The 15024-nt window shown below is 34.6% G+C and overlaps 1 protein-coding gene across 2 annotated transcripts in view; it reads right to left on the bottom strand.

The window, feature by feature from the left end:
- Positions 1-274: 274 nt before the first annotated feature.
- Positions 275-15024, bottom strand: part of LOC128993927 (uncharacterized) — a 268313-nt gene continuing 253563 nt past the window's right edge. For both annotated transcript variants that reach the window (XM_054418050.1, XM_054418049.1), the window contains exons 3-13: positions 11449-11590; positions 11009-11076; positions 10144-10303; positions 9394-9488; positions 8543-8776; positions 7157-7397; positions 5764-5831; positions 5080-5160; positions 3339-3533; positions 2373-2606; positions 275-1317 (exon numbers count right to left, since the gene is read on the bottom strand). In XM_054418050.1, coding sequence (XP_054274025.1) covers positions 1217-1317; positions 2373-2606; positions 3339-3533; positions 5080-5160; positions 5764-5831; positions 7157-7397; positions 8543-8776; positions 9394-9488; positions 10144-10303; positions 11009-11076; positions 11449-11590 — 1619 coding nt within the window. In that variant the 3' untranslated portion in view covers positions 275-1216. The remainder of the gene's footprint in view (positions 1318-2372; positions 2607-3338; positions 3534-5079; positions 5161-5763; positions 5832-7156; positions 7398-8542; positions 8777-9393; positions 9489-10143; positions 10304-11008; positions 11077-11448; positions 11591-15024) is intronic.

The raw sequence follows: 15024 nt of genomic DNA, 5'->3' as shown, positions 1-15024 counted from the left end.
TTGTTGGTAATTCAATTCAAATTCAACTCAAGGGTAGTTTCATTAAAAGGATGTTTTAAGAAATATCAAGGACAAGAAGTGTCGAATTCTTACAATTTATGTATTTCAATTATCGATCTTGCAGTGCACACTGTAATGATTAAAGTTTTTACAGGGAAAAATTGCAAACTATGAATTAAATTTTGTATTTGTATCTTGTTTCTGTGTCTGTATACTCAATTAATTACAATATAGTTTAAAATCTAAACTATTATAAGGTAAATAACACACAGAATTGTTGTAAAATATATATTTCGTTTTCATTAGCTTTAGAACAAATTATGAGAATAATCAATAGTAATATTATTAACAACTATACAATGCACGTAGTCCCTCGGACCTTGGTCACTTGGTAATGTCTTTAACCCCAAAGCGATACGGAAACAACGAAACATACAATCAAGAGAAATATACATAGTTACACAAATATGGCGACGATCACCGAATAGCTAAGTACAAACGAAGATCGAAAATAAATAATACTAAGGAAATAACTCGTATGTAACAACTATTGAAAGCTTGGTAACGAGTATTCAGAGCGGTCTAGGTTTACTCTTAGTTATAAATATCACCGACTTTCATACACCTCTGTACAAAACCACGAAAGCAACGTGAAAAATATTCTTTCGTTGTATAAAAATTACAATCCCGTCCCACAGAAAACATTGAAGCGGAAACGAAACACTAAAGAAACATCTAACGGCGAAAAGGAACTGCTGTCAGGAATGTCTTGTAACAAATATATCAGTCATTTACCACTATTTCCTCAAAATACTTTCGATATTCCAAATACAAAACAAGCTTTACAAGGTTTCCCCCACGTTCCCCACGAATTTCCCAAAAGGGGACAACTATACAATCTCCATCACATCTTACACCAAATAAATACGAAAGCGGTCGTACACCAAATGAGTACAAAACGTCAAAGTCCAGGAAAACATTCTAGCTTCTTATTTTACACTTTAGCACCATCACGTTTCCATTGTTTTGAAAGTCCCCCTTTGACGAACACTAACCTAATTCGGCTGTTCCATTTGTTCCTGGATTTGTTACAATGTCGGCGTTAGTATAAGGACGACCTGTAGACCTGTAGAAGGACGTGTTGTTAAGTGCCGTCGAAGCCTCCTAAGTAAGCATAGATCAGTTGGACTATGTTGAGAGGGTGGAGGAACTAGCATCACCTCGCTGATAACAGGGGGCTGAGTAGTGATAATGTGACGGCTAGGTACAGTAGGGGTGGTAACGGCCACAGCTTACCCCCTCCGGAGTCACATTTGCCTGTAACAGTTAATATCGTGTTTTAAATAAGTAATACCTTTGACTATCTGTATAGTCATACCAATAGTCAATGGTAATACCTTTTAGATATTACATCTCTCTTTAAAGTTGCCACCATACGTTTTAAAAGCACTCCCCTATTTTTTTGTCCTAAGACGCTGGGCACGAGCCTGGGATTGCTTTTCACATTAATCCAGGCTAGACCTAGGGGTTGCGGCAATATCACTTGGATAACATCCATTGGTGATTGGGCGGGATTTGAACCCGTGACCTCAGGGACTGAAGTCCCGCGCTCTAACCACTAGACCAACTCGCTCCCCAGTACTCCCCTGTGGAATAATATATTTTAGAAATTCCATCCCCTTTTAAAGTGGTCACAAAATTTATTATTACGTTTTAAAAGTACTCCCCTATCATCCCCCATGTTAAACGAGTGTCGCCGATGTTTTAATAAAAATCGTCCTAGTTTATGTGAGCCGCCGACAGATTGTGCTGATCCAAATTACTGATTTCTGTAGAATACACGAACTGATTTACCAAGTAAACGATGGAAGTGATGGAATTATTGCGAGCTATAGCAATTTTTATGACCCATAAACTTTGTCAGCAAGAAAATATGATTTTATACACTGTTATTCTGTGACTGTCTCACACAACTTCTTTTGAAAAAAAAAAATAGTGACAGCTGGTATAAGTGAGATGTCGACTTCAGTATCCAATATTCAAAAAACTATCTACTCATTACGCTAAATATAATGTGGTGGAGAATATCTTGGCCTCTAATACAGTTAATGTTTAATTAGAATCGTAATTATGTGTACATGCACCTTATTAACTTTAGTAATTTACCGTAACTTTAGTTTACGGTATAAACTGAAATATGAAACTATTAGGTTTAAAAACCTAAAATGATCTGTAATAAAAAATATAACCAAAATAAAAGAGTTTAACTCATACTGAATTGCACACTTTTATCAAAACATTTCGTAACACAACTTTCTAGGCATCCTTCCCACAAAAATTCACCAAAACAATCGACTAAACTCTAAACTCACCGAACTCTGTCATGTTGAAGGACCAGTACTGGCCAGCTGCGCCTGAAAACACATGCCTATGACAGCTCTCAGTGACTGTGGCCACTTGTAGTAGCGCAGTTTGTCCACTCTCGGCGGAGTTGTACATGACGAAGCAGATCCTGTGCGCGCCGCCGGACTTGCGACTCTGTGGTGAAGCTATCAGGTATCTTGTGGTCGCGTTGGTATCCGACCAGACTGCGTGGCAGGAGAAGGCTGCAGACAAATTCAAAGAGTTAAAATACAATTGAGTATTTTTTTAAATGTTATCTGTACTTTAATATGAAAACGACATTTGGATACTGATTGATAAATAAATAAATTTGATAAATCTTTATCTATCGGATTGGTGTATTCCAAACTTTGTGTAACTTCCTGTTGTACTCCTAAATTAATTTTACTTTGGGGCAGGCTAAGCAACAGAATGCTTTCCAAAGTATTTTGTCAGTTTCCCACGTTTCTAAGCACTAAAGTAGCAACTAAGGAGACCCTTTGGATGATTCCTAAATATATATTGAGGTTTATCAAGTTGTCTGACTATTCTATAAATTCTGTATCTTCATAAATAAACTACTACTGCGAAAACCATATTATTCACACACCTTCTTTTAAGATTTTAGTCAGAATAATGTAAATGAAATGTAAGCAAATAATACGTTGGTTATTGGTACAAAACTGACAGTTTTCATTAACATTATTAGAATTACTTATTGATTTAGCTCATTTGGACCCCCTATAAAATGTGAAAGGAAACTAATCATGTTCACAAACTCTAACAGGCTTCCATTTTGTAACGAATTAGACATAATAAACAAGTATTTGAATTCAAGTACCTGGAAAATGGTTTATACACACACTGTCGACATGAGGATACTATACGTTTCGAATTAAAACTGAATTAGTATAGAGTGAAGTCACATTTTGCTCATCTTTGAGAGTTGTACCTACCTGAGACTGCCTCGGAGCTGCATTGGGAGTAGAACTTCATGGTGTGACCAGGGCCACAGCCCAACATGGCCCCCTGGTACTGTTGGTCGCAGGTGATCTTCTCTTCCAACAGCTGTTTGGAGGCGCTGGGCGCGTTACCCTCAGTGACTAGGTAACGCCCCATGAAGGGACATTGCCGCACTTCAGGTGTTGCCGCTGAACAAGGAAATACAAATGAGGAGAGTTCAAAATCGTAGTACTATTGTTTGGAACAATATTATAAAATTGTCTGTTACACTATCTCTATGTAATTGTTATGTAACAATGTGCAATTGAAGTTTTTAGTTAAAGTCTTGGTTCTTAAATCCAAACATTACTTAACACCAAATAGGATTTCCAGATAGTTACTGAATAGCAGGATTGATTAAAGGACTCCTTTAATCTATGATAGCGGTTCAATATAGAAATAACGTAATGCTAGTGAATTAATGGGAAATACCCTAAAGCTTCGAAATTTTGAAACTCCAGGGCCAAAAATGAGTTTGGTTGGATCAGGTTCCAAACTCTACAGGAAGTTTAGGGAACATAATACGCATAAAAAGTGTGCTGTCTTTCATTTAAAATATTAAATACTCTTTTATTTTAAAGATGTATTTTTAACCAATAGATTTATTCTTCATCTTAAATATAAAGCAGGATCAAATAACAGCTAAATGTTATATAAATATTTTTGAATGAAAATAATTAACTCACTTATTTATCAATTTTTATTCTACAATGCTTTACGATAAAAAAATAACATCGATGTCTTAAACATTTAAATAATATAACGTTCGATTTTCACTTTTAATTCGTTTTTTTTCACTATGGATTCCTCAAATTCACTAAAATCCCTTTTTACGGCCAAATTATTATACTCCTACATTTATTTAAGTCTTTTAGCTTGAAATGTTTATTTTTTCAAATAAAAAATTAGCATTTGTAAATGACTTATTGCTTCATCACTATTTCCATCATAAGATGAATATCTTGTATAGACTTTTAAAGAATCAAGATACAATTGAGTAGTAAAATCACTCTGAAAATTCGTAGTTAGTAAACAGTAGCTAATCAACGACAATGACAATAATATGGTTATTGTCGACTATTTATCGTTGAAAACTACAACATTGTTTACATTTTGAAATTCAACAATTTCAGATACTCTGTAGACTGTTGAAAAAGGTTTTTTTTTATGGAACACATTTTAAATTTCAACTGATAATTAATTGACAGACCACAGATGATTTTATTAGATACACTATTACATGCTAAGATGTGAGTTTGTTAGAAATGGACATAGTTTGACTAACCCATTTCAAGTTTCCTTTTAGTTTACCCGTTGAACTGGAAATGGGACAAACTAGTAATATTACGAAGTCTTGTGACTTTGAAAGTATGATAATATATTAAACTAAAAAATGAAGAAATATATATATATAGTTTAGTATTGTTGATATAAAGAAACAAAATAATATGTTTTGCTTCTAGATAATTGTTTATTTAACTGTTCTAACTTTCTTATATCGTTACATTAAATGTGTTTTATCAAATAATAATGAAACAAGTTACTTAAATCAAAATCTAAAGAAAAACTTCATAATAATAATATAACTATATCCATGAATAGGTAATAATAACCAGCCTGTCCCATTGATGATAAAGCCTTACAAATCTATGTTAATATGTTTCTGTATAAAAATAATTATGTACAAAAACTTACTTATTAGAGTTGCAAACGGTAAAATTTGAGGGTTAAAGTTGGATGGACTGCATGCGTCCTCTGGCAGAAACGTCCTGTTAGCTGAAGAAAAATTTAGATTAATAAACTATGCAAATAACAGCTTAATATAACATGAAACTGCCATTTAATAAAAAAAACCCTACGAAATAGGATTTAAAAAGGAATTAGTACGAAGATAGTAGTAGTTTTACAACTAAAATCATACAGGTTTGTTAAGATACATAGAATTCACTAAACTAAAATAACAGCTGTTAAAATAGGCCTAACAGCTGATCAGACTTTAAAGTGCAGGCATAAATTATCTAAAAAATTAATACTCGTAATCACGGGGATTACAACAGATGACCATAAACATAAACAAATGACGTTACTGGTATAAATGTAAACAATCGCAACCCCTGGTATGGGCTGTCTTCGACAGTTCTTTTTAAATATACAAAATGTTTACGTTAGGGCCAGTAACGTATATGGTTAATTTTAATGGTTCATTCCGCTAGTCGTTCTATTAGCACATACATATTCATATAATTTACTTCACAACCAGAGGTATTACTTGATTCTGATTTTAATTATGATAATAATTGGGTCATGCTACTTATTACTGTGCATAGTTTACTATTTATCCATTTATTTGTCTTTAGGCTTGTGAATAAAATGTCTTACAAGATTGTTGAAGCTCAATGACGTGTCCGTCCCTCTTGTAAAATAGAAAACAAGAGTATCCGCTGTGGCTGTAAAAAAAATAGCAGTTTTAGGTAACTTAACGTTACAACAATAAGACGAAAATTGTTGAACTGGATCTTCTAATGACATTTATCCGTACCCGTGAGCAGGCTTGGTATATCTCCTGTGAATAATGAGCTCTACAGTATTATTGTCCAAGCTCGCAGTAACATGAAATAATGCATTAGCCAATATCTTAATATATACTAATGTAAAATTACTTGTCATATAACACGATCTGGTTAACCTACGTCTTAACGATCGTTAGTCTTAACGATAATAGTTAACCTAATAGTTAACGACTAAAAACATAATAACTAATACTTTGCAATTTGTATCAGTAAAGGTTTGTAGTTCGAAGTTGCACACCCAGTCCTTTAAGACACTTTAACAATAGTTTTAGTGAGTCGGTGGCTCAGTCGGTAGCGTCGCGGACTTCGGGCCCAAGGCAGCGATGTCGTGGGTTCGGATCCTGGTCACTGCCGATAACATTTTATCAGTACAGTTCACCTTTGTACTGTACCGGCTCACTCCTTGCTTTGCTGTAAACGATCCACGCACGGGCGCTTAGTCTATGTGGACGGGCAATTGCAAGGTAAAAGAGGCCGCCAACCTCTTAAAAAAAAAAAAAAAGTTTAGTGTTTGCATTTGATGAGTTATCCCAACAACCTTAAATTCAACCAACAATTACGTCCCAAAGAAGAAGAGCTATTGCACTGTATTATGTTGTAGAAACAAATTTTTAGATGTGCTACTACTGGGTAATAACTAGTTTTCCAAATAATAGGTTATGGTTAAGACTTTCAGAGCTAGATAACCATAAAAAAGTCTACCTAAAAATTCGACTCTGTTTTGATCTTAAATACGTAATGTATTATGCTTCTAATCATAGACGTTCCTGTAACTATGGGCTTACCTGTAACTTTTAACCTTTTTTTAACTTTTTTACCTGTTCCTGTCACTTTTAATGAAAACTTTTACTTTGGCTCTTAGGCCTTCTATTGTGGTAATAAGCCTCAAATCTCTTACAAAGACAGAATCTAAATCATGTAGTATAGTTTATTATGCTATATCATAAACTAATGAGTTAGACTCTTCAAAGTTCGTGACATATGTCACGAAATATATAGTTTGATATTTCGTGTTTCTTTATTAACACTACAAACGTAAGACTTGCTAACTAGTTGTAACTTAAAAATAAATGATCATAAACCCAATTTCATTAGCACAGCCCTATATGACAAATCCTTTTCTATATCCAGTTCCTAAGCTAATATTTGTGGACTAATATACTTAAAATTCGTCACAAAATGTACCATGACGTCATACTCACCAGCCTGTAGTGACGTGAGCTATTATCTTGGCCTGTGTATCCGAGTCTGTTTCGTAAGCATGACAGACTGCTCTCATCTGCACCTTGGAACTGCTTCCACTGTCGCTCTCCTTCAGAGTGGCGTTCCTCGGAGAGAAGTGGAAGGTCTTCTTGTGGTCGAGGGTGTGCCACTGGTGATGCTCCGTGAGCCATCGTGGAAACCTGCATGACTTAGACTCTGCTCCGTGATGGTGTGACTCGACTGGAAGAAAAGGTAAAGATGAATACTATAGTACAATACGGGTATTGAGCAATCCAACATTTAGTCCAAGTATCTTCTGTAATTTCATTTTCATGAAGAGTCGTGAATTGGCTTTCATGGTAACATATTGGAGATCCACGGTCTTTGGGTGCAACAGGGTCAAAATCAAATAAGCCTACTCACCAATTGTATGGCCTTGATGTAAAGTACATTCAGAGAGACTTGGCTTCTGTACAGTTACGAATTACTTATAAGTATAGACGTGTTTAAAACAAATTGATACAGTTAGATGTCAAAAAAATACTATGAGTCTATTTTTAAGATTTGTGTAAACACCAGTTGTTAATATTACCTCTAATTACCTGTACAATATTTTCAGAGGAATTGTTCAAAGATTTAGTTATTATAATGAATACTTCTGAAAAACATTTACAATTATTGAAAGTTTCTTACTGTATTGCTGACTATAATAGACAGTTCCTCGAGTTTAAAATTAAATATAGACACGAGACCGTTTAAAATATGAACATTTTTCCATTCTGATTTAATTTACTTTTTACAGTCTTACAATTTTAGAGTGAAACACATTTTAATTTAGTTTATATTTTGTTATAACTATATTTTTATGTCATGTTTACCCACAAATATACTTCCTAATTGACTCATGGCATAGATTTAGGAGGACATAGTTCATTAATGTACTCAAACATACTGAAAAAATACTGTATATTACTAAATATTTTTTTGGTTTCATAATAGTTTTCATACTTTGAACCCTCGAGTCACAGCTCTTCTATGTAGTTCAAAGCCATAATTTAAATCATTGAAATGTTTAGATTTTGATCATATAAATGATTAGAGAAATTATGTTCCTAGAGATACAATCTGGTCTAGTAGTAAAGTCTTTGGAACCCAATGTCTCGGGTTCAAATCCCGCCAGCCAATCACCAATGGGTTTTATATACAGCTTGTGATAATGCTGCAACCCTCCAGTACTCGGCTGAAATAATGGATAACACCATTCCGGGGGAACCTAGCACCCTAGGATGGAAGGAAGGTGGCAAATAAAAAGAGAACTTATGTTCCCAACAGACTTTATGAGATGAATCTGGCCTATAGCCCCAGATGTAAGGGTTTACACTCACCCTTAGTCAGCCTCATGGTCCTGGACCCCTCAGTTGGCGACAGTAGTCCATTACACGTAGCATCTCCAGACTGCGCCACGTCGAATGCCACCTTGGTCTTGCTGTAGGCTCGTCTCTCCCACACGAAGCAGCGGTACCTGTCCTCGTCAGTGGTGGCCATTTTGTGCTGCAGCTGGCCAACCAGATACCGCGTAGAGCCGTCCTTCCAGTAGGCGAGACACACCAGCTCCTCCACTGTGGAAGAACGTTTTGGTGAGGTTCTCGGTTTTCTAGAGGTAATTTAGCAAAATACAAGACCCCTATCTATAGTCCGTGAAGAAGGACTCCAGAGTCCATCCCCCGCGCACTCGCAAGCAGGGCCCTACCCCACGGTGCGTGACCCATGTGTGTGTGTGTAGGTGTGTCTCTGTGTTTGTGAGGGCTGTAATCCCTTAGAGTCCTTCGCGTAAGTCACGGACTATAGGCACTTAAACTATGCACTTTAATTCATTTCCAAACAACTAAGGAAATTAATTAAAGTGCATATTTTAACTAAGAGCCGCGACCCCTGTGATCCTTTTATAGCCAGCAGAACCTGCCGAAGTACTAGTATCCTAACGTCCTTATGGCGTTCACATTTTGATCTTAAGGGTAAAGCGTGTCATGGTTATCACTAGTATTTTGAGCTGACGTTTTCGTTTTTAATGAGTAAAATATACTCTGAAGACCTTTTATGAAAAAGATTGCAAGCCAAGATAGTGATAGCCCATCCAAGTTCATATATAAATAAAGTATTGGATATATTTAACTAATCCTTCATTTTTAATTCAGTTTTTGAATTGAAATTGCACATCAAGACTGCAACTACTGACCTGTACTTTCAGAGTTGTGAACGTCCGCACAAGCCTGGTACCTCAATAAGAGTCTTGAGTCTTCCGTGCAAGCGTCGGCCCTTGACACTGGTGAACTGTTGACAAAAAAGTCCAGATAAAGTAAAGTACAATTTTTTATGAATCAGCATCTGCATTCCAATCTGTTTAATAATGTTTTAAATAGTTAAAGCTAGTGGCCCAGAAATGATTCCATCATTAACGAAATTGAATCCTAAAGCACATTTTTTGGAACTTCAGATCATTATTTAGGCTTTAAGCATGCGGGGAAAAATTGGGTTGATACATTTTCTTGGAATATCTTGGAACTACTCAGGAACAATACAGCAATTTTATAACTTTAATTACATCAATTATAAAGCCACCACCAAACCACCAATTTAAGTACCTAACTCTTGGTTTTTACATTTAAAGTTATCTTTTAGAATCGTGTACTTTAACCCAATATGAATATGTCCTAGCGTGGTTTGAAAATATAAATGAAAAAATCCCATATTTAAAACATTGTTGCTTGAGGAAGATCTTACTTTCTCATTTTTTCACAGTTGTAGACAAGAGAACAACATCATTTGATATCGGAAAGCGTAGTAGTATTGTATATAATTTGCGAGTTATTTGGTACAGAAGTCTGAGTCGTTTATCCTCTTTGATCTAGCGAACACAAGGAATAAGTGTAGATTCCAAAATATTTTTCTAAACATGTGGAACGAGAAATGTGTCAGAATAACTTACTTGCAGTCGCCAGACCCCCTGTTGTAGGTGAAAGTAAAGGGGGGCCTAAAGGGGCACGGGGTGGGGGTAGCATCATATCGGAACATGGAGTAGAGAGGAGCATCTCCGGTGATTTGCATGCACAAGTCATCCAAGCCGCCATGTTTGTTAACACAAAACGCTGAAACAAGCATAGCATAGTGTTTTAATGCATTGTTTTGAATAATCAAATTCGAACACTAGGTCTTCTAAACTTTTTTCAGACAGTGTGTAAAACAAATCAGTCATAAGGTAATAGTCTTCGTTTTAACATCGTCTTATGTCATAAATCCATTATTAGTTTTAAATGCCAGGGTTTATGGAGCGTTTAAAATTATTTCAGACTTATGCATTAATTTTACCTACTTATTTGTTTTAGAGTGTACCAACACATTTGGCATAGTGTAAGAATTTTTGTCTAAACCTATCAAAATTAAGTTTTGTCCTTTTTGTGAATCTATTAAATTAAAGATTATAAAAACGTTTATTGTGGATTTAACTACATATATTTAATTGAATAAGTAATCTGAAACGATGATTGAAGTAAGACTGTGTGAAAGGGGCGGTTGTTAGTTTATAAGTTGTTATTTCAAAGTTTGTTTATGGCTGAAGATACATGTCTTATACTACATCTCCCTTTTAGTGTGCACTACATTTCAGACGAATAATTTAATGAATAAAGAGAGGTCTGGACAATATTATCAATTGAAAAGACTTTTCAACATTATAATATGTTTCATACGTTTGGTGAACTATGGTTGACTTTGCTGCTTCTAGACTTTGTATACATGAATATTTTTTTGTCATCCTAATAACGTAAACGTAAGCAAATAGAATTAAGACTTACTTTCTTTGTATTGTAGAACGTTCGGGTGTTTTTCGTGAATAACGACACACCTATAACACCTATCTAACCTGAAAATAACAAAATTACAATAGACTTACAGTTGGACATTCAGAAAAGATTATTTACAACACACAATAGTTATTCATATAGGTATAAGTAGAATAGGAATTCACAAAGCAAGTAAGTAATTCACTATGTAAGATTACTATTTATATCTTATTAGGTTTTACCTATTTATTTCAAATTCTCAAATTTACAAGTCCACCTTTCTCTTCTCAAAATTATAAAATTTATATTTTTTATTCCATAAAGCTACAGACTAATGAAAAAATAGCCTCTGCAAGTGTCTGCAACTTCTTGGCAAGTTTTGAACTTTAGATTTTTTACTTGACGAAAGTGATTAGGCTTGCACAGAACTTATCTTCCTACTTATCACTTACTTATCTTCTACAAGGAATTTGTCCCCTTCGTGGTAGACACAGTTGCCTTTGGTCTCTATAGACGTGGAGTTGACTATGAGGTGATGCTGGACACCACTCTGGAACCAACGTCCAGACCAGGAGGGTGGGAACTCGCATGCTCCTGTGGGAATAGAAAATATAAGTTGCTAAAACGGATAATTGAATATTAAGTGACGAACTGTAGGCCCAGAGCAGGCATTAGAAAGTTGATTAAGTCAATCACATTAGAGCATTTGCTAGACACATTCCAATTACACAACATATCTTTAGTCAAACATCTCAATAAAAAATAGTTTAAAACAATAATATTTATTGGTTAGCTTTCGGAGGTTTTCTGTAAAAACTTAATACGCTGCCTTCCTCGGATCCACACATTTGCTAACCTTGAATCCTTGCAAATAAATCAGGATACTATGCAACAGTATACGAAGACTAACTGAGTTATTCTGGTTGAGAACCTGAATTTTATTCTTTTAACTATGATCGAGTCTGAAAATATATGTTATATTTTCTAGCTAGTCTAGTTTCTTAAGTATAATGCGAATGTATGATAGGTTATGTACCTTTTTAAGTATTTCTAACGCACGCTATCTTATATTTGCATTATCATTGACACCAAGGTGTCAAGAAAGCCTTAAGATTTGTCCTTTGACCAAATTCGTTCCAAGATAATTGTTCACCCTATCAAAGGAATGTGATACTTATTTGAAAATATATTTTAAATGGTATTTTGATACGCTTTGAAAGGGGATTTACAACTTCTACCATACCCTAACGCACAGATGTAGACGTTATATTCCATTCTTCTTCATCGAGTAAGAGTTATGTCAGGTATAAAAGCAAATGGTTGTTGTTAATATAATATCACATCACGTAGAAGCATTTCTGAGAGAAGATTACGCCTGAAGCGGATTGCGCGGAGTTACGGCCTTCATGATTTCTGCTGTAAAAGATGTTAAGACCGCGCTATTGTCATCTTTATGTATGTGGCAATTACTTATATCAGTGCAGAAAATTCTACATTTTATAGGGAATAGCGTGTGATTTAGGATCGTTCTTTTATCACTACGCGCATGCTATGTGATATCACTTATTTAATACTTTATGACCGTTGTTAAAGTAGCCTTTTCAATTCAGTTTTTAGAATTGAAAACACTTAACAGCATTGTTTTGTCACTTTACAGTACAAGTTTGGACCAATGAGGTTCTAGGATTGAGAGAAAAGAAGTAACATTGTAATACTTCGAAACTTATCAGCTGTTAAAGCCAATTAAATTTATTACACATCGTGGTTGGGACTTACACCACAATGAGTAAGTACAATGATTAATTATGAGTCACTACAATCAGTGGTAGTGAGATAAAAGAAAAACCCTCTCTTAGAAGTTGTGAGTAGTGATTGTTAGTTGTCAAATTTAGTTCGTAGGTAAAGTAGAGTATATAATCTATTCCACTATATATTCCACTATATATTCCACTATATACCGTAGGGCCATTGGCTGTATAGGCTATTACAGCTGTGTCTAAAGAATATGTCGGCCTTAGTCACTTACAAGACTACAAGATCGCGCCACTCATCCTACACTTATCTCCATTCATACTTGACTTAAAATACCGACTTTGTATGGTCGCCATTTCAATGAAAAAGTATTAAAGTATAAAAATGTATTATCGTTGTGTACAAAGGGAGACGTTATTTTTTGTGCCAATTTAAATGTAAATTTAACGAACAGTAAATGCAAACATGAGTCTTGTAAGAGTATAACCAGAAGAACAACATAAAATATATGTTTTACTTCTTACAAAAGTTTTTAAGTTACCTACTTTCAACTAATTCAGAATTAATACCCTAGACCAGTCATTTATATTTCTTGGAAACGAAACTCCGGCCATAGCCGACGACCAAAGTAAAAGTGAAGTAGGTTACAATGAACAGTTTAGAAGTGCTGTTGGTAGATATAGCAAGTTTGTTGAGAAATCCACCACTTAGAACTTTAGTAGTTAAACTAACTTGTACTGGGGCAAGAAAGTCTAATTGTTTTAGGTTTCTCCACGAAAACACTTGTTTCTAGTGAAAGTGTTTAGGCTGACTATACTTACAGTTGTATATGACATAATTAGTTTGATTGATGATTTTACAAACCCTCCTTTAGGACATTAATTAAAAGATCGCATTGCCTAGTGTGGAAAACATAATCTTTACTTCCTCCCCACATTAGTATATGGAAAAAGTATAGCTACAGGCCACACATGTCGTCCGATTTTAATGATTTTTCTTATGTCGGACGGTACTAATCCATGGTATCTCCAAGTTAATTTTTGTAAATTTTTTTTAACTCAAAATATATTTATTTACGTGCATGGCCTCACCAAGTTTACGAAACCTTTCGGCGAGGGCCATAAGAATAACAAATGTCAATGAAAGTATGTCGTTTTTTAGTACAAAAAGATTATGATACTAGTTCTAAAAATTCAGATTTTTATTGGTGATTTTCCCATAAAAATTCATAAAATAACGGAAAATGGATTTAAAAAAAACTTGTTTTGATTGAAATTCGTCTGTAATTCCTTATAATAGTCCTTATAACTCTTGACAAAATAGTACATTTGCTGTAAAAATTTCAGCTCAAAAGCTATTGCAATTTTTAGATTTTCCCTAAAAATATCATAGTTACTCCCATCACTTAATGATAAAGGTTGTTGAAAATTAAATAGGAGAAAGTATGTGTCAGATAAATAAACATTGAAAAAATGTCAACATTAAATTTAAATTTAAAGTTGTTAAGTGGTAGAGAAGTCCTAACTTCACCTCTTAAATAAAGACATTTTTTTCATTTCATTAAATCCAGCTTTATTTGTAACATGTCAATGAAACATATCAATTCGACTAGAGCAGTTGGAAGAAGCGGTTCAGTAAACATTTCACCGATGCGTGAGTTTCTGGCAATTATGGATCTTCCGATGTAATTGTCCTCATTCAACTTGAATGAGCTCAAGAATAAACAGATACTCTTCGACAGCACGCGAGGTAGGGAGTAAACGAGATATAAAAAGGTTTATAATTGTGGTATAGCGTGCTGACCGGGTATGCCCGAGCATTAATATTATATGATAAGGATATACAAACGTAAAGAGGGGTGCTGAAACTGTACTACAGTGGTTTAGGACTGCTTATGCATTAAATATGGTGAAAATTTTAACATTTCTGTGTTAACGTTGAATCTAGAGGTAGAATAAAATTGCACGTTGCTGAATTAGCCACAGATAGATTTTTTCAGCTGTTGATTACTATTACCTATAACTGTTGGTTTTTATTTATATTTCTTGTGACAAGAACTAGAAAATAGAATATTTACCTGGGTTTTAAGCCTTTGATGTTACAATTCTGTTTTCCCCAATATAAAAAATACCACACACCACTGTGAAACGCATTGTAGAAAAGAGAATTGTGCAAGAACAACGGCTCAAAAAAGGCTAAACAATTCAATAACAATTTGGATCTGGATTATTTTATGCAATACTATATTTATTACTACAGTATATTAAAACATGAAA

This window comes from Macrosteles quadrilineatus, unplaced genomic scaffold (assembly GCF_028750875.1).
Source record: "Macrosteles quadrilineatus isolate MER2022 unplaced genomic scaffold, UCM_ALF_1.0 Scaffold_5__1_contigs__length_97177068, whole genome shotgun sequence".
Taxonomy (NCBI): Eukaryota; Metazoa; Arthropoda; class Insecta; order Hemiptera; family Cicadellidae; genus Macrosteles; species Macrosteles quadrilineatus.
Note: the sequence above shows the minus strand (reverse complement) of the source record. Positions and strands in the feature narration are given on the sequence as shown.